Genomic DNA, 20,355 nt, shown 5'->3' on the forward strand with positions numbered 1-20,355 from the left:
AATGATGGTGGTCATTGTGGGGATGGTCATTGTGATGGTGGTCATGGTGGCAGTGTGAATGATTTTCTTTGTTCAGTTTTTTTCTTTCTTTGAGACCAGATGACATTGAGGCCAAGTATTTATACCTGAGAATTCTTTAGTGCCAAGTTATTCAAAACAACTTAGGTTATTGTATCTGAGATCCTGTGGGTTGGGTGGGCCTTTTGTTTTCTATGTGATGAAAACCTTACTAATGAGGGTCTAGTAATCTGGAAGCAGGCCTGAAAGTACCTAAGCATGTTGGACCTCAGTTTCCATGGCTGTGAAGTCAGTGTAGTTTTGCCGTGAGGGTCAGATGGTAACTTATATGCAAGGTCAGGGACAGGATGGCTAGTTCCTCTGACAAACACTGGCTAGTTCCTCTGTCCTTTCCACCCTCACATGCTTAGCACCCCAAAGCCCATGCTGATGCTGTCCACCTGAATCACATATTCACAGCATCCCATAAGGTCTGAGTTCACGGTAGACCCAGGAAGGTCTAAGAAGACTGTCTACTTTTAATAACTCACTGGCCAAGGGAAGAGCATTCTCATGGCACAAAAGAAGTTCAGTACATAGTTAGAGTTTGAGACTGAACATCTTCTTTAAATAGGTACCCCAAAAGTAAATTAACATTCTTTGACCAAGTAGATTTTCATTTTTAAGAAAGTATTTGGTTCATCAGAAACAACAAACCAAACAGCAATTTCTGATGTGTATATGCTCTTTTCATGCTGGGAATTTTATGGTCAAAGTCTAAGCATTAGTTCCTCTGCAGCATCATGGACAAGGATGCAATTCAAAGGTCAAGCATGTATTATAAGGAAATGGTTAGAGTCCAAGTCAAGTCTATATACTTTTTGCTGTTGTTGTTGTTGTTGTTTTGTTTTTTGAGACAAGGTTTCTCTTTTTAACAACCCTAGCTGTCCTTGGAACTCCCTCTGTAGACCAGTCTGGCCTTGAACTCACAGAGATCTACCTGCTTCTGCTTTGCCTCCCGAGTGCTGGGATTAAAGGCATGCACCACTATCACTTGGCTCCTTTTTATATAACATGTGCAGCTCTCTACGGTGAACTCCAAACTCAATGGATAACACAGCTTCTCATGACTCAGCACAGTTAGCATGTGCATCCAGGAAATAACAGCAAGCTGCAGCTTCCAATCCTAGATCTCAAAGTCATTTGGCCAGCCGAGGAGAATACTGAGGCAAAGGCCTTGTTCAGAGTGCCACTGGAGAGGAGGAAGGATGGAGCTAAGATCTGGATTCCATATCTACTCAGTTTAGGTGCTTCTTGACCAGGTCCACCTAGTCTTTAGCAGGTTCAAAGCCTGGGTCTTCAATGTCATGTGATAGGATGTAAAAGAGCACCCACTTCAAAATCAGAAAGACATGGGTTCAAATCTCAACCCACCTACGCAAACTGAGCCCCTCATTCAACCTCTCTGAATTTGTTTCATCGTCTCAGAGGCGGGCCTGATAGTGACCCCCTTCACTGACTTGGCCTAAGGATATAAAGTGCTTGCCACTTACTTGGTGTTCAATAAATGATAGCTAAATTTTAGAGTTGACTTAAAAAAATAACTTTAAGGGTAGCTAGAATTGTGGCAGTTTGAATCATGAGTAAATTATGAGAAAAGTCCATAGTGTTTAATCAACTACACACATTCACAACAAAGGGCAACTCTGACACCCAAATGGTACTTAGAATTTAAGAGAACATCTTCCTTATGGTGAGACTGTGCCCTAAGGAAGGCACCACCTCCCTGGTTCAGCATGCTAAGAAGTAGCAGCCAAAACAGCTGATGACAGCTCTGCCAGAGCTCTGCCTCTCAGCCCGTTTCCTCCCTGGGTACCAGGATGCTTCACAGTCTTGGTGGAGCAGGCACAGCCCAGGGACTAAGAGCAGGGGATCTGGGTTTAGGTCTCTCTCTTCATCATTTGGTAGCTAGGTGCTTCTGGAAAGTTACTGCTTTGTGCCTTGGTTTCTTTCTCCATAAAATGAGGATGCTTCTCCCAACAGTACGTAGTAAAATGAGACGGTGCATATAAAAAAGTGCACTTAGTGCACTATAAACATAGCCATGGCCGTTATGCATAAAATATGAGAAATACCAACCTAGCGTGAAGGGCTCTCGGTCAAGAGGCGCCAGTGAGCGGTCGAGGGGAGGTTTCGTGCTTCTGTCTATTGATGGAGCAGGCACTGGGGTGGAAAAAGTTGAGGTCAGTTAAGAGAAGAAATCTCCTGGCTGGGGATGGGGTAGGTGGGCTGGCGGGCAGAACGCAACCCTATGCTTACACTTCGCTGGTTTGTGGTTTCGACTTCTGCTGGGTTCTTCATGGTTGGGATGGGATGGTGATAGTGGCTGCATGAAATTAAAAAAAAAATCCAAATATTTGGAAGCTTTTCCATCTGTGCCTCAGCAAGACTTTGTGGCATTGTCTCCCCAAATCTGTCTGGATCTGCTTCCTCTCCTCCACCTCCAGGTCTCACCTGCAGCTCGCCATCCCCTCTGTCAGCTGAGCAGGGGAGGTCTCCTCCTTTCTGAGCTTCCGCACTCTCTCATGAAAAGTGATTTCTGCACAGCAAAGGACCAAGCAAAAGCTCCTGCCAAGCCCTCCAGGGGCTCTAGTCACATCAGAAGTGAAACCCAAGCCCCATGTGAAGTTCTACACGAGATGCTCCTGCCTGCCTCTCCAAGGAATTTATGTTCTTCTTGGATGCCCCCAGGGTCCCTACATAAGGATCTCCTTGCATCTCTCATCTCTCACATCCATGCTCTTGAACACCCCTGTGGCTTCGCCTCCTCTGCCTAGGGTGTTCTCTCTGCTTTCCACATGACCCGCTTGTCCTGTGCCAGCTCAGTGTCAGTTTGGTACACATTACCAGGTCACATTACCAGGTCTTCTGCCTAACTAAACTTCCAAATCATTTCTATATCTATTTACTTTTTTAGCATCAAAACCTCATGAAAATCAGGACATTCTGTGCTGTTTATGTTCTTCCCCTTGCACGGAGAACACTGGTGTGCAGTGGCTGCGCAATCAATATCTGTCAACGTAATAGACAAATTCTGCCTCCTAGTGGTGGAGGTGAAAGTAAGTCTCCAGACTTCAAAAACAAAATGCCTGTGTAGACTCATGGGACTCTATGAAGCCCCTTTGCAAAGGTGCTATGCCAGCACAAGGGGGCCATCTACGAGAAGGAGGTTTTCCGTATTTGCCAGGGCCCTCCTCTCACCCTAATCTTCCCTTCTGGTCCTGACACTTTGGCACTTGCCACAGTTTTTAAGGTGCCCTGGCCAGTAGCGGAAAGAGCACATAGCTAGATGCTGACTTCTTTAGCTTTGTGTGAGTTCCACAGGAGCTGGACCGAATGCTGAAAAAGCAAGAAACGGGGGCCTGCTACCACTCTTTCTCCCTGGCTTCACTGCATTTGAAGTTTCCTCTGAAGGTATTCATTCCTGAATTTTGATATCTGGCCAGCAGGTGGCGCAATACTGCTTGCAGGAGGGCAGTCTAGATTGAGAACCTAGGCAACACCAGGACGAGACTTAGTTCTCCCACAGTTAGATAGAAGAATATTGAAAGAGGAATCTCTCATATTGTTTATGCTGCCAAAACCGGCAACAAACATTATGATGTGAATAGAAACTGCTTATGTAACACCACAAAATCGAACCGCTGAGTGGAGAATGTGGGTACTCATTTCCCCGTTTCTTACAAACTTAGAACCAGGTAAAGATGCTTAGTCCCTTTTCTCTCTGCTAAAGAAATAATTGCTGTGGACACAAAGTGGCCTGAAAGAAAAGGAGGAGGCTTACCGAGTGATTCCGGCCTGTTGGCAGCGGAGGGAGGGCGGCCATTGGTCTCTGCGGGGGCACCGGAGGCTGCTGAGAGACCTTGCTGGTGGGAGGCCGGTCTGTAGAAACACAATGATCAAATGGGAGAAGAAATGAAAATTTGAAGTGAGTGTTGTCTAAGTGCGGGGTTCTCTTTAGAACCTGCTGTGCCTGCCCATGCTGCTGGAGGTGCCAAGAGCGCCCGATCCTTCTGACACCACCAGCATGAGTCCCAGCTATAGAGTCAGACTCAGTCTGGGTCCTACAGGAGACAGGAAGCCCTTGGCCGCTGTCTGCTCCTCTTCCTGCTCATGATTCTTCACATACATGGGGATAATTCCCATAATACCTCACACCAACAGGTGATGTCTGAGACACTGCCAATCAAGGGAGGCCCCTATAGGGTTATCCCAGTGAGTGTTTCAGATACAATTCTACAGGTGTGAACTACATGCATGCACACATAAGCCTGCATGCATATCCATGCATATATCACATAAAATTCATATGCATGTACATACATGAGTACCTAGAAACACACGTGTATGCTGACACTCATGCATGCACAGAGACATATGTGTGCATGCCTGCACATGTAAGCTCACATTGCACCGGAAGGTGATTATCAGTGTTGCACTAGCTGCTGCCCCTCATGGGCCCCTTGTTCTGTGGCTTCCTTCCCTTCACAAATGTTCTGGGCTGTCTCACCCTCCTACTTCCTCCTTTTGCCCATCTCCTTCCGCAAAGGGAGGAGCTGCCCTCCACTTCTGTTACCAAGTTAAACAGCACATGGTCTTGCCTTAGACACCCTTATCACTCTGACTGTAGAGAACTGCCCGAGACCCGCTTCTCCCAGTCTGGGCTGAGAGAGGTGAGAGTGGAACTGTGAGGCCTGAGCCGCGAGTGGCCAAGGGCCTCCTGGCATCTTGTGCTTTTGGCGTGGCACTTTGTCACACCTATAGAAACCCCCACTAAGATCCTGGCTATGTTGGTTTTAGGAGAACTGTGGATGGAGTCTGGAACTCGGGGTTGAAAAAGCACTCAGTGCTCTCTTGATCCACCTTTGTGTCAGCCCTAGGAAGAATGTCATTCCCCTTCCGGAAGAAAAGGGCTCAAGGCAAGGGCAAGCCTGGTCTTTTCCATTCCACAGGCTGCCTTTCAGCTCCCCTGATATGTCATGTTCTTTGGGACCTCAGGGCCTTTGCACAACCATTTCAAGTGCTTCAAATGTTCCTCCCTTACCCCCACTCAGCCTCATACAACGAGCTCTTTCTCATTCTCAATACACGATTTGATTATCAGCCAAAGACTACCTCTCAAGTATCACAGCCCGAGGGAGCAAGCCCATTTGTTTCACTGGCTTGATGATAACAATGACACGATGCAAATGTCTGGTGTTGCCTCACCCAGGAGACTAAGAGTGCTGGCGAGTGAGGTCTGTCTTGCTCACTCTGTCTTTGTGACAAACGCCTAGAGACACTCAGCAACCTGGGTTCACTTTTCTGCCCTAAGTCTGGAACAGTCTTGGTGATGATTGATGCTTCCTGCCTGCTAGCTTTAGTGTTCTGTCCTTCAACACACGAAGTGAGGTGATGGGATGGAGTCTGTAACAGCACAGCTCCCAGGGTTAGATACAACGCTCCCTGGGTGCAGAGGAGGCCAAGTGCGCCCGTGATCATTTCTGTCACCTCCTCTACTAGAAAGGAATCTCCACAAGACAAAGGTGCATTATCCTTCCGTGTAGCTTCCGGCAGCACGTGCCATCTGGCTCACAGTAGGAGATGAGGAACATTTGTGACTTTGTGAGTTAATGAAGGAGTAGATGAGGAACATCGTAAAAACTGTCTCATTGTAAAGGCAGAAGTAAGCCCTCTGAACACCTTCACATTTATTGTGACAGTCTGCAGGTGGCAGGACCACATAGCTGCCCTCTTTCCGGCAAGCCTTGCCCTCTGTTCTGCCATTAGCCTGCTTCACTAGTGAGGAAATGGCCAAAGTGGTGGATTCTTTGGTCTCAAGCCACAGTTTCCCAGAAGCTGAGCAAGAATCAGCACCCAGAGAAGCTCAACGGGCAGCTTCTGGCCAGCAGGTTGCAGAGGTTCTTACCGATGTACATGGAGTTGGTGTTGGGGAAAGGCTTGGCGGGCAGGATGGAGTTCTGCAGAGCCTCCTCATCATTGGAGGGCGGCGGCTCGTAATCAGCAGCATCATCCACCAGCACCTCTTCCTCCTCATTGGGGGACTCATAGTCCCCGTCGTCCTCTCCTTCCGGATCATCATCGTTGGGACTTTCATAATCATCTTCTTCCTGCCGGCACAGTGGAGGGACAGCACAGCTGGTACGGATGTCACAGGACGACACTTTAGAGTACGGCTTCTTTGAGATCTAGGCCCAGGATGCCAGCACCCTCCCGGCAAATCAGTCACAGAGGGAACTGTAACATGTCACGGCCTCCCCATGCTTCGGGGACAGGACTGAAGACTAATCCCTGGCTGAGCACAGGAGCACTCAAGACAACCTTTCGCAGGGATCCAGCTGCCATGCTGAAGTACAAACATCTGGGGGAAACCACTTTCTTATTTCTTTTGTACAGAATAAATTTGCTTCGTTTTCCCATAAAAAATACTTTCCCAGAAGCCATTTTCTTTCTAATGAAATGATTTTATTTACTAGAATCACAGTAAGACAAGGGTCACTCCCTCCATGATTGTTTTTGAAGGACGTAGAAATGGCTGTTTACCTGAAAGACCACTTAGACTGAGGGCTGGGAAGCCTGGGCCTCAGATCTGCCTGGACTTGGCAAAGGGTCTTACACAAGGCACATCCTCCAAAAGGTTCCCTAGATTTCTCTTGCATCACAGAGTCCTTAGCTCCCACCTGACTCCGTGCATGGCGACAGTGAGCAGTGTGAGGAGGGGGGTGCACAGCCCATCAGGCTCTGGAAGGCTCTATCACTGTGACCCTTCCCATGCAAACCAGGCGTGGGAGCCTTTCTAGCTCTAACACCCAGTTATGAAATGGCTTCCCTCTGGGTCACCCAGTGGTGACTTAAGTCCATGAGAACAAGAGTTACAGTAGCATAGATTTCTAGAAAAGATAGCAGAAAGGGAAGGATTGCTGTTGGGCTTGGTAGTGGTGAGCAATGTTGCAGCCAGCAAGTTACAGCCCCACCTCTGTATTCTTCTAAGGAAGTTCTACTGTCGCAGCTGAGCCCACTCATTTGTTCACGACCATGACTGCTTCTATGTCACGTGGGAAGTAGGGGGTAAGAACTGAGTAGTAGGGAAGGAACCTTTCAATTTCCAAAGTTGGAAATATTTACTGCCTGGCCCTTTCAGGGCCCTGAAATGGGACATTTCTATGCTTTGTTGGTGGAGGGGGCTTGCTCCTTTTTCATCATTGAAATCAACATAAAGTCACCCCAGCCATCAATATGAAGGTGATTGAGCCCAAGCCATACTCACAAAGGATGACCAGCCCCCATTGTCTTCTTCGTGACTTTCTGTGAAGGAGATAACACAACCATCAGCACCCAACAGAGAGTTAGAGCAGTTCTTCCTCCCAGCGTCCATCACTGGCCCTTATCCTTCCTACTTCATGCTCGGGGCCAGCAAGGATCGTGTTGAGTACAATTTACCTGCCAGAACTCATGGTATGTCACAATGTAATGGTATCAAGAGGCAGTGGGATCTTTAAGAGATAATTAGGTCAAAGGGACCCCAGGGGTGGATACCTTTCTCTATGAATGAATCGATACCTTTCTCCAGAGACTGACTTGGGTCTCTGCAGACTGGAGTGGGTGTTGCAGGAGTCATCTGAGTCTTGAGACTGGATGCCTTGTTACGAGCACAGTCCTGGTATTTTGGTCACTTCTATAAATACCCTTTACTATTCTCACGTTTTCCCACATGATGCTATTTGTAATGAGGTTGAATTCAGCCAGAAGTTGAACTGATGGCAGCACCATGTTCTTGGACTTCTAGAAGTCTGAAATTAATAGACCTCTTCCCTTCATACGTAACCAGCTTTAGGATCAGTGTTCTAGCAATGGAAATCATACTAAAAGAGCAACTTACTATTGGCCATATCATTTCTGTTAGAAGAGTTCTTTCTACCAGAGAGCAGCAGAGGTACCTAAACTTCCTTGTGTGTATACATGTTACCCAGGATTGCTTTTCATAGAGTAAGACCTGGGGCTTTATTCATAGAGTTTCTTAATCAGCAGGACTGTATGGGATCCAGAAGCCCCAATCTAAATGTTTTTGAGCAGTCAAACAATGGAAAACTGCAAGTAAGACTCAGAGATTAGACACTGGCTAAGCTCAGGTGCTCAAAGCTGAGCCTGGGCTCTCCCATAGAGCAAGTGGAGTTCTGCAGTGTTCCTCCAGAGTGGCACCCTTCTGCTGCTTAGTGGGAATCCAAACTCTTCTTTGATGAATAACTGGCTGATAATTTGTGTCCTATGCAAGGCTCAAGAAGGCCAGAACTGAAGCACACATCACCTCCTAAAGAACGCCTCTCAGTCCCGGTACCTTTACCTGTCTCCTCTTGAAATCGTGGAACCTGGGGTCTGCAAAGGCAAACAACAGCATCTCAGTACCTGTGAATCAAAGGGTATCTCCTTTCTCCAGCCTAGCCTTCTACACCAATTGGGATTATGTCTCCCTGCCTAAGACTCATACTCTTATTTCTTGGTAACCAGAGTTGAACTGTCCCTAGCTTCTGGAGCCCTCTAAAGTCACACTGGTGTCACAGTTGGGAACTTGTGACTCTTTAATGATCCAGGGATTGTTCATTCTTTTGTTGTCCTGGACCCAGGGGCAAGTGTTCACCAGGGAGAAGAAACTCCCTCCCCTCCTTAGACACTCTCCTCTTGACTCCTGGGACAGAGGAACCAGCACAGGTGAAGCAGTAGGGGCCAAAACAGTGCTGCAGATGCTTTTAGAGGCTCTACTTGAGATTTTAATCCTTGAGTTCCCTTGTAGCAGGGCTTAGGCTGCAGCTGCACACTCACTTGCGTGTAAAAATGCTCCTTCTCTCTTCATTCTTGTTGATATCTTGACTTAACTTGGTGAGAATCCTACAAGATAAGGGCACACGTGAAGAGACAAAACAATCCCCTCCTGGCCTCCACCTCCCTGCTGCTCCCCCATCCAAGTGACCTCCATGCACATAGGCCAAACTTGGCCAGTTTTCTTTTGGTGTCCATCCTCCCTAAGCCAGCCTTACATCTTCAGCTCCATTTCCTGCCGCCACCTAGAACTTGTCCCCACTTTCCTCAGGACCTGACATGGTGCCAACCACTCCTGCTCCCATGAAGTCTTCTGTCATCTGCTGACCTACGTCTACTGAGCCTTTGATATCTGGCTCTGAGCTCTCCTTAAAAACTGGTCATCTCATGCCTGTCTTCTCCCTGCTCTGATGGCCCAGGGCCAGAGGATGTACGCACTGGAGTGGTATAACCTACTGTTCTGCCATTAAGAGATGCCTTGAGTCTTGGTGGATCATTCCTGTGACCAAACCATCTGCTAGACCCAGAGGCCCATGTGTACTTCTTACTACAAACTCTGATGGGCTGTTTCATCCTATTGTCTCCCCACCCACCATTGTCCCTCTTTGCGTTTGCTTAGTCACATGGTATGATGGTCCATCTTGCTTATGTGACATGGTATGAGGTGAGCAATCTTGCTTAGCAGTTTAATTGGATTGAGAGACACCTAAGAGACTAGACCTCACACTTCCTGGTGCGTCTGAAAGTGTTTCCAGAGATGACCGGACCGTGAGCACTCTGACTTCAGTGGGGATTTTGGCTCAAATTATGGAGACCCAGGATCTGCTCAGAGACTCTTGCCAGCTTAAAGTCAAGAATTTCAGCAAATGTTGCTAACTGTTCAGAGACATTTTATAGAGAGATATTTTAATAAAAATGTTAAAATAGCAACGAATCATGCTTAAGGCCTATGTGTACATGACCGTTCTCCTACTCCACATAAAAACCTACAGTTTTCTAGGACTCTCACAAGAGACCCCACTGGCAGCAAAAGACACGTCTTCACCCCCTTTGCACAATCTTGTGGCTCATAGTTTATTTTTATAATATTTTAATCCTATGGATCCATCCTAAAATCTCCCTTATCAAAAGGAGACAGACAAGGCGGTGTCTGCTCTTCGTAATTTCTTGAGCTGTAACTTAAGAGAAACCAAGTGTATACCATGACTGCTAAGACACTTCAGGCCACTGTCCTTGAAGAAGCCCATGCCCACCCTCTCTGTGTATCTTCTCCCTCTGAACACATCTCCTTCTAGTAACCCTTGTGTTTAAATCTATGTTAAATATTCTTTTCATTTTTTAAGAAACTCCAACTCTGCTTCAAACTGGCTCACCCTGAAATTCTTTTCCGCAGGGAAGTTAAAGATGGGCTTCCCTTGAGTGGAGGTCCCTGAGGGATAAGGGGACACTGAAGGCCACTAGGAGCTTTGTGTTTTGTGTCTCCAGCTGCATGGGTGCGAATACACTTATGCATTCAGATTTTGAGCAGACTGTCAGGAGGAGGTTGACTGAACTACAGAAGTGACGGCCAGGTTAAAAGACGTCGGATTCTAGAGGCGGGAACCCGAAGAGTATTTTAGACCCAGTGTTTTCTCCTGTCTCTCTCTGCATTCTGGCTGTCATGAAGTGAATGAACAGCTCTGATCTTCCATGCCCTTCAGCACTGATTCTCTGCCCCACTTCAGGCCCAGAAGTCACAGACCCAAAGCACATGCTCTAAACCTCCAAAGTCCTGAGCCAAAATAAACCCTTCCTTAAGTGGTTGTACTCAAGTGTTTTGTCATAGCGATGAATAACTAAATTGCCCATGTGGGTTTCTCTCTTTTTAAAAAAGATTTATTTGTTTGCTTTAGGCATATGAGGGTTCTATCTGCATGTACAACTTTTTTTTTTTTGGTTTTTCGAGACAGGGTTTCTCTGTAGTGTCTAGAGCCTGTCCTGGATCTAGCTCTTGTAGACCAGGCTGGCCTTGAACTCAGAGATCCGCCTGCCTCTGCCTCCTGAGTGCTGGGATTAAAGGCGTGCGCCACCACCGCCCGGCTTCTGCATGTACAACTTTATGCCAGAAGAGGGCATCAGATCCCACTATAGATGGTTGTGAGCCACCATGGGGTTAATGGGAATTGAACTCAGAACCTCTGGAAGAGCAGCCAGTGCTCTGTAGGGGTACATCTTGGAGAGGGAGAAACTCTTGATTCATCCAATCCCTGAGACCAAATTTTGGTCAAAATAACTGAATATACCATGTGCTCAGGTACATCCATACAGAACCAGCAAGTTTCCAAAACCAGCACGGGAGAGCCTTGGGAGAGCCTTGGTTCCGGCCGGGGCTGTATCTCAGGTAGCCCCTCAAACCCCCAGAACACAAGACTCCACACTCCAGACTTTAGCAGGACCCTCCTTGGCAAGCAGACTTGATGCTCTTTGGAGATTACATAATTGAAGAAGCTTCAGAGTGCATCCTAGTTACATTTTGCAGGAGGTGACAGAGGTTCAGACAAAAGAAGGGATAGCGTAGATTACTGATGAGGGCCACCTGTCTCCACAACGCACACACCAGTGGGTCAAAGCCACCCTCTCTAGTTCTGCATACCACAGCCTTGTACCACAGCCTTGTGCAATTCTGTCTGTGTTGTCCTCTTCCTGGGGCGCTCTTGAGCCTCTTCCTAGCTGTGAAAGTGATGTTCAGTCTATGTCTCTTCTGCTCACAGGGACACGTTGGTCTCATACAAATTTACGAGGTAAGCAAAGGCAGTCTTTAACAGTCCTAATGTTTCTATTCCTCCTTCACTCCTAGGGGCTCCCAACTCACTTCTCAGTACCCTCCTACCTCATAGGAGTGACAGGGAAGATTAATTTGAGGAGCCTAGAGACTCAAGAGGGAAGTCAAATAAGGCAATGGTAAGCCCTTCATAATAATGTCATTGCTAAGGCAGAGGTTCTATCTATCTATCTATCTATCTATCTATCTATCTATCTATCTATCTATCTAATCTATCTAATCTATCCATCTATCTATCTATCTATCTATCTATCTATCTATCTATCTATCTATCTATCTATTTCAAGACAGGGTTTCCCTGTAGCTTTGGAGCCAGTCCTGGAACTCATTCTGTAGACCAGGCTGGCCTCACACTCACAGGAGATCCGCCTGCCTCTGCCTCCTGAATGCTGGAATTAAAGGCCTATGCCACCACTGCCTGGCCCTAGAGCAGAGGTTCTCAACTAGTGGGTCATGACCTCTTTAGGAGGTTGAATGACATTTCCACACAGGTAGCATATCAGACATTTACATTACAATTCTTAACAGTAGCAAAATTATAGTTATGAAGTAGCAATGAAAATAATTTTACAGTTGGGGCCACCACAACATGAGGAACTGTGTTAAAGGGCATTAGGAAAGTTGAGAATCACTGCTCTTGAGGGAGAGGAGCTTTTAAAATGCGGGGGTGGGGAGCACTTCCTAGTTATCGCTAAACACAGGATCAGGACATTTGTGACATGACTATTGTCACATGTGGCCCAGCAGTGATTGTTGAGAACAGACAGCAGGCATGCTAAAGGTCTCCCATAGGACAGCCAGAGAAGAGTACGACTGCATCCTGCCAGGATGGTGGTAATAGCTCCAGCAGCCGCTAGCTCTTCTTCTGTCACCTGATTAATTAAGAGCAGGCATTAAGGCCTTCAAAGGGCCAAGGACTCTGCTCTTGACCCTGATGGAGAAAAGACTAGGGAGCTGTGGAGACGTCTCAATCAGCAAAGTGCTCTTGCTCGCTACACAGAGCATGTGGCCCTGAGGCGTAAGCTCCTTTGATCCCCGCCACCCACATCAAAGCAGGGATGGTAGTGAGTACTGGTGATCCCAGCACTGGAGAGGCAAAGACAGGCTGATGCCAGAGGTTCACTGGGTAGCCGGCTGATGCCCCAGATCTCAGTGAGAGACCCTTTTCTAACACCACAAGGTGGATTGCTCTTGAGAAATGAAAACACACACACACACACACACACACACACACACCTACATGCATATGCATACACACAAAATAAGAGAAAAAAGCAAGAGCAAGTATGCACCCATGCACGCGTGCAAGAGAGAGAGTAATAATAAATGTTTATTTGAGACAGGGTTCCACTGTGTAGTCCAGCCTGGCCTGAAATTTGAAATCCGTCTATTTCAGTCTCTTGAAGGGTGGGATTAAAGGTTCGCGCTGTCACCTGGATAACAATGAATACTTAAGGAAATAGTGTTCAAAGTAAGAAAGTACCATGTACGTTCACGTGATGGCGGTGGGGGCTTGGACAGGAGGACAGGGATTGCAATTTAAAACTACCAGCCCTCAGCAACTAGGTACCCTTTCAGCGAGGGCCTGAGGAAGGCGGAGCTGAGCCAGAACTCAATGCTCCCATCCCACAGCGCTTGGCTGGCCTTTGACTCGCTCCCACACACTCTGACTCTTAAGAAAGATGTCTCCCGCTCTGTGCCGTTGGGCTTCTCACCAGTATCTCTAACAGCCAGGCTGGGGGCTGCTGAGGCTCTAGCTGGAAAGGAAGGAAACGCTAAACCGCAGGCCTCACACAATGCAGCAAAGAGCTGAGAAAAGGGCAGGATGGCTCCGGCTATCACGGGCAGCACAGCTGGGCCTCCCAGCCTCCTGTTGCTGAGGAGGGCTGCTAAGACTCCTTCCAAGGTGCCAGCCGTGTATGACCACCACCACCGCGGGGGCAGGCTGTTGAGTTGCTTTGCTAGCGAAGTGACTGCTACCTTTGTGTGAACCCACAAGGTTGCTCTCCACCCCAGTGGACCAAACGACAGTGAGTGGCAGAGATGACTCAGTTCCACTCTCCCCACAAACCCCCAAGCCCCGCTCCCCCACTAGGGAAGGAGAAAGAAGGCTAGGCATCCACACAGTCGGTTGCTCCTCTCCCCCTCATCTGAGGGTGCTGCTGGCTCCGAAGGGCTTGAACCTCTCAAATGAAGTCAAGTCATTGCAGGAGGATGGCATCCCATAAAGGCCTAGGTCCCAGCCCCAAAGCGTCTCTAACTTATTGGGTGACAGAGCCGGTCTTCATCATCACATTGTCAGGTCTCTTCCAAGGATACACAAGGGACAGAAACCGCAAGTATGAGATTGTGACCATAAGGTCCTTCCTCAAGGCCAGCATCTGTCTGTCCTCAGCAAAGCAAATTCCAGCCAAAGGTTACAGATTTTTGTTTGCTTGTTTTAATTGTTTTGTAATAAGTAGGTCCATCTGCCTACTCTCCTGCCTACTCATCAGGACAGCCTAGGTGCATTTGTCACAGAGATTTCCAGGTCTACCCTACAGTGGGTCAGAGTAACTCCCAACAGCCCCGAGGTGGCTCTGATGATCAGAAAATCTCGCAAAGTAACTTTTGTCACTCTAGATTTCCATGGAGATTGTTATTTATAAAAAGAAGAAGAGAAAAAAAGGAGAGAAGAGAAGGAACTTTGTCATTACAAAGGGAATAAGGTTGAAGTGGCGTTAAAGAGAGAGAAGGGCTCGTCTGTCTGGGATCCACTGCCATGGCTCCCTTCTCAACAGTCCATTCTAATTTACTGATTATATACTGCCTGTGGGCCTGGACTCAAATGTGCTGATCACTCAAGAAGAAAGTAACAGAAAGGAAGGAAGGAAAGGGCACAAATGCAGGGCAGGAGGGTAGAGAGAGAGATAAGGAAAGAGGAGGGAGCCATCAGAACACAAAACACACAGAAAGAGTGGGCATTATCTGACCAAATCCAAGTTTTGTTGCCTCTGTTGTCCTATGTGTAGCTGTCTAGTAGCCAATGGGGTGAGGGGCAGGCTATTTCTTGTCATAGCATGACCACTAAAAGTGCTTCCTACCCCCATTCTGGTTGGCATGCTCCCTTGAGAGGCTTCCTCTGCCTGGGGATCCCTCCAGAACTGCGCGCTCCAGGCCCAGAATGGGGTCAACATCTACAGCTGCCTGGAAGAGCCTTGTCAGAGTGTCTCCTCCACCCTGGCCTCAGCCCTCCTCCTGGAACACCTTTGTGCCCTCATGGCCCCTGCTCTGATTTTCACCATTATTTAAGGAAACAAAGTGTTCTGCCTTAAAGTATCCACGAGGCAGGCCTTCCATACATATCCTTCTTCAGCCAAAGAGCCACAGTGTCTGTCTGAAGATTCAAGAAGGTCCTTGCATGACCTGTTAGCCTTCAGTGGAACCCTACATGTAGGTCAGAAAGTCTCCAGGAGCAATGTGACCTCCCTGCTTCTCTCTCAATAGCCTTCATGCCTACGTTTTACTTGGACCTTACACCACTTGAGTGGTAAGCAGATACAGTTAGTTAGCTGTTTTACCAATGTGGAACTCACGGGAACTGAGAATCGGTGCCCACGCTCAGCAAAGCCTTAAGTAGAGTTTCCTGAACTTGCATTGGAGGGAAAGAAATGGCAGGCAAGATGAAGCACCTGCCACTGAGAAGGATTGTGGAGGGCTGGGTGCCTGGACCAGGATTAGCCAGTTGGTGGAAGATGGAAGGCTGGAGATAGGTTTCAGACTCATGATCGCTTCTGTTTGGCTTGGGGCTGGTTATTTATTTGTAGGTAAAGAGTGTTCCTTTTTCCTCTGAGACCCCCCTCTGCTCCTTCATCACTGCCTCCTCTTTCTCGGCTATAGAGATAAGCACTGTGTAGATGAGATAGGAGGTCGTCTCTGCTATTAGGAAGCTTGCGGCTTTCTCGGGAGAGGCATGTGAGCAGATGGATCTAATCATTGGATGTGACAGATACGGTGAGCATTGGCATGATGGACAGCAGCTCATGCCCGTCTGCCCCACTGCACCACCCACACTGGTGCTGCCCCCACATCACCCACACCGGTGCTGTCCCCTGCACGACCCACGAGTGCTGCCCCCTGCACCACCTACCAGTGCTGCCCTCCGCACCACCCGCACCACTGCTGCCCCCTGCACCACCCACCAGTGCTGCCCCCCCACACCACCCACGCCACTGCTGCCCCCCGCACCACCCACCAGTGCGGCCACAAGCACCACCCACACCGGTGCTGCCCCCATCATCCTCAGCTGAAACCTGAGGCTCACTTTAGGCTCTGTAAAGCGAACCCCCATTGTTTTCTCTAAGATCCCCTTATCATTAAAATGTTCAGGGTGTCTTGATCAGCAGCTATGTCCTGAGAGAGTGACTGTCTTTGCAGAAAGAGAATTTCATTATGGAATCAACCTTTTTGATAAAATCTAACCTAACTTTGGTCTTGTTTTGTTTTCCTGACAAAGTACTGTTGAGCTCATTTAGTGTTGGCGAGCTACCCCTGGGCGTGGGGCGAGACTCCATTGAGGAAAACTGGTTTCTCCTTTGCTATCAGCTGCAGATAGCTTTATGGCTGTGGGGGGTGGGGCCTGTGTCTATTTCCCCTGCTCAGCATTGAGACCCTATCTGACTGGAACTTGTGCAGGCTCAGCATGTGCCATGATCTCTGTGAGTTCATACGTGCATCGGTCCTGTTGCATCTGGAGACACTGTTTCCAAGGAATCACATCACCCCTGGCCTTTACAGTCTCCCCCACCTCTTCCGCATAGCTCACTGAGCCCCGAGGGGAGGGATTTGATGACATCCCCTTTAGGACCAAGTGCTCTAAAGTCTCTCACTCTCTGTATATTGCCCAGTTACGGGTCTCTGATATTTTAAGCAGTCGGGAAGGATACAGAGTGATCATATTTTTTTCTGTACTTGACTACAGTCTCTTTTCCATCAGTCTTTAGGACAATAGTCAGGACAAACCAATCTCTTTGCACGATGGTGGAATGCTAATTATTAAATATTTGTATTGTTAAGGACAGAGCCAAGGAACTTATGTTCCTGTCATAGCCCTCCCTTCCATAAGAGCCACTATTTTCCCCTTCTACAGATGGGAAAACCGAGGCTCAGACTATTGAGTAGCTTTTCCAAGGGCCCCATTGGAGGCAGGAGGCAAACTCAGCTTTAGAAGCAATCCCTCTCTCCCTGTAGCCATGTGCCCTTGCTAGTCTCTGACCCTCTCTTTCCAGCAAGATAGGATTAGTAAAAATGGAAACTGTGCCCAGGACAGCTTTACACAAAACACAAGCTCAGACTTATTTAGTGTTTTTGTTTGTTTGTTTTGCTTTTGTTTGTATTTCCCAAGGATTTCTTCTAATTCTCCCCCTGACCTTTGGAGATTACTGCTATTATTATTCCCATTTTACAGATGATAAATGGAGATTCCAAGAACTGAGACAGCGTGCTCAGAGTCCTCATAGCCTCTTGAGATAAAAGCATCCACATTGTCCCAGCTGAGTCGCCTCTAAGTCGTCTTTCACACTTCCCTGGACAGATCTGAGATGTAAGTTTTTCCTAATACTCTCCCCAGTACACTCCCTCACTAACTCTTCTTTACAGAAGCTCACGGAACCTTTAAACTGTGGGCAGCACATACCAAGTAGCCAGGTTAGCCTCTTCATTTTCCTCTGGCCTGCGGCACACGCCCCAGACTCTCTGACACGGCAGTAGTACCAATGGATGTCCTATCCCCTGTGTTTTTACGATATGCTTCCTTCTCCTAGAATGTTCCACAGGTCTTCCCTTTTCTATTGCTTTTCCTTACCTTCCTCCTCTCCTTCATATTTTTTTTTCTTTGACAATAGGGTTGGATTCATATAGCCCTGCTAACCTCTAACTCATTGATGTTGCTGAGGCTGGCCTTGAACTCCTAATACTTCTGCTTCTGCCTCCTCCCAAGTGCTGGGGTTCCAGGCGTGGCCCACTGTGACTGTGGATGGGTTGTTACCTGCTCTTCCACTTAGAATGTAAGCATACTGTGTGAAGGATCTGTCCTTTACCTTTGTAGCTCCTCAGGGACAAGTCTTGAGACACTATAGGCATCTAGTAGCATTTCACCAAAAGAATGAAGTGTTCACGAAGCAGAAATTTGTGTAGGGACTGAGAGGCGGAACTCAGATGTCCTCGAAGGGTTAATATATATTACAAGCACGTGCCCACCATTTCTGACACTTTGCATTCTCCCGTGAAGATCCACATTAGCAGCAGGTGCCATTTCCTTCCTCTCGGGAGATTTTCTCTAACACTTGTAGCGCGGCTCAGCATTTGGGATGAGGGCTTGGAGACGTTCTGTGTTTGGAAAGCCCTGTTCTACCTGCACTTGCCAGCTGTTGGACAACACACATTTACTGATGCCTACTGTGTGCTGGGCACAGGTCTAAAGGATGAGACCCTGCAGCCAATACCACATCAGAACACAGTATAACAGCGGACTCTGCTCTCACACCCCCACCCCTTCTAGCATGCTTGTCTTTTGACCAAAGACAGCAGCGTGTTCTGAGGCCTCTAACATTTCATGACTCTCACAGTTAATTATTAAGACATATCCTTTCAATTATTTAGGCAGTAGCAGTAAATATAATGAAGACTCAACCAAGGCAATCTGGTTAAAGTTTTTGCCTTCATTTCTGAAATAACGGGTCGCTGGGGTGTGGTCTTGAAACTCTTCCCCTTTTCGGGGCTTAAGGGATCTTCTCAGTGACATTGTTTCTGATAGAAACCGCTCAGCTCCCGCCCGCGTAGCCATCTCTATAGTCACTCCCAGAGTGCAATGCGGTTCCTCATCTCTGACTATGTGGGTGATTTTTCTCTTCACTCTTTATCTCTAGTCCGTTGCTTTTGGGAAAGCTGACCATGAAGCATCACAGAGCAGCAGCCTGCCTGCTTCTTCAGCTGAGGGTTTGTGATGCCTCTCAAATCTGTGGACTTAACAATTTTTATCCAACTTGGGAATTTCTCAGTGGTTGTTTCCTCATGTCGGTTACTTCGGTATCTCCTCTTCTCAGCAGGCACATCTTTCGAGAACCATAATTCTGCACATTCTGCTAGTTGAAGTGCCCCCTCCAGGTGCCAGATGCTCTGCCCATTGCCAGTCCTGGAGAGCAAACCCAGAGCCTCACGAATGCTAGGCAAGCGCTCTGCCCTGAGCCATTCCCCAGCTCCCTAATGATCGGCTGCTTTGCGATACTTTCTCCTCCATTTGACTTTGGGGACTTACTCCTGTTCTGTGTTCGTGTTCAGTGACTCAGTTGGTTAGTTATCAACTTGACACAAACCAGAGATACCAGAGAAGAGGGAGCCTCATCCGAGGAACTGCCTCCAGGCAAGAATGTGGGGCATTTTCTTGATTGCTAATTGGTGGAGAAAGGTCTAGCACACCATGGACAGGGGTACCCCTGGGAACATGAGTCTGGGAAGTATAAAAACGGCAGCTGGCTGCGAGTCTGGGAGCAAGCTGGTAAGCAATTTTTGTTCCTCAGAGGTCTCTGTTTCAGTTCCTGCCTCTTTGTTCCTGCTTTGAGCTCCTTCCTTGGCTCCCCTGATAATGGACTGCGACCTGCCAATCAAAAACACCCCTTACCCCCTAAGCTGCTGTCGGTGATAGTGTTGCTGACAGCAGCAGAGAAGAAAGTAGGACACTGAGGTGTGATTCTGCAAAACTTAGTTTCTGGTGACACTACGGCAGTTCGCCCCTCGTCCCGGATACCTTCATCTCTAGAGTTTCTACACAGATCTGTTTGTGCTTCCTGTGCCTCGGTTTGACTTTGGGCACCCAGAGTCCAGCTTACGGTGTTCTTTTTTGATAGATCCAGCTATCTGGGTCGGTCATGAGTCGGTTTTAACATGTTTAGTTTTTTCCATTGTGGGTCATATTTTCTTTTTTATATCCTTGCCTGTTATTGATTAGGTATGGCACACTGTATTTTTGTTTGATCGTGGATACTTTTGCATATTCGAGTTTTGTTTGAGAATGTAGTAAAGTTGCTTGGAAGCAGTCTGCGTTGACTCTGCCTTGCTTTTAAGATTCACTGGGCTGAGCCAGAAAAGGTTTCAGATTAGGGCTGTTCCTTCTTCATTTCAGAGGCAAGGCCTTCTTGTACACTCTCCTTGGTGACACCTGACTGGTAGAAACGTGCCATTTTCAACCCTCTCTCTTCTGTTACCTCTCTAATTAGATAGGTCTCTGGGCAGACACAGGGTTCCTCCCATGTATAGTCTAACCAGCACCCTACTAGAGAGGGCCCCTGGGAAGTGTTCCAGGACATCTTCTACCCAGCTCTCTCCTCTCAGGCTAATGGACTCTAATCTCCTGGAGTCTCAACTAGAGGATCCATCAGATCCAGGCTTTCCCTGTTCTCTTTGCCCTGGGCAGGAGATTGGAAATTTGAAGGTGAGCACAGGAAGTTGCTGATTCTCTTAGTGTGAACTACAACAAACTTATTAGCCCCATTTAAATGGGAGTATGGACATCAGGTTCACCCCGGCTGCTGCCCCAATAGGATGTGAGCCTAGAATTATACTTTCCTGTTGCTTTTTGGAGAAAGTAGATTCTGTGAAACTTTTGATGATTTTTCAAACATAGGAAG

The 20,355-nt window shown here is 47.6% G+C and overlaps 1 protein-coding gene across 3 annotated transcripts in view; it reads right to left on the reverse strand.

The window, feature by feature from the left end:
• The window catches only part of Lcp2 (lymphocyte cytosolic protein 2), a 47,911-nt gene that overhangs the window by 18,084 nt on the left and 9,472 nt on the right, over positions 1-20,355 (reverse strand). For all 3 annotated transcript variants that reach the window (XM_038328026.1, XM_038328027.1, XM_038328025.1), the window contains exons 4-10: positions 8,875-8,940; positions 8,399-8,430; positions 7,325-7,362; positions 5,966-6,167; positions 3,842-3,939; positions 2,317-2,383; positions 2,137-2,220 (exon numbers count right to left, since the gene is read on the reverse strand). In XM_038328026.1, the coding sequence (XP_038183954.1) occupies positions 2,137-2,220; positions 2,317-2,383; positions 3,842-3,939; positions 5,966-6,167; positions 7,325-7,362; positions 8,399-8,430; positions 8,875-8,940 (587 nt within the window). The remainder of the gene's footprint in view (positions 1-2,136; positions 2,221-2,316; positions 2,384-3,841; positions 3,940-5,965; positions 6,168-7,324; positions 7,363-8,398; positions 8,431-8,874; positions 8,941-20,355) is intronic.

This window comes from Arvicola amphibius, chromosome 4 (assembly GCF_903992535.2).
Source record: "Arvicola amphibius chromosome 4, mArvAmp1.2, whole genome shotgun sequence".
NCBI classification, from domain to species: Eukaryota; Metazoa; Chordata; class Mammalia; order Rodentia; family Cricetidae; genus Arvicola; species Arvicola amphibius.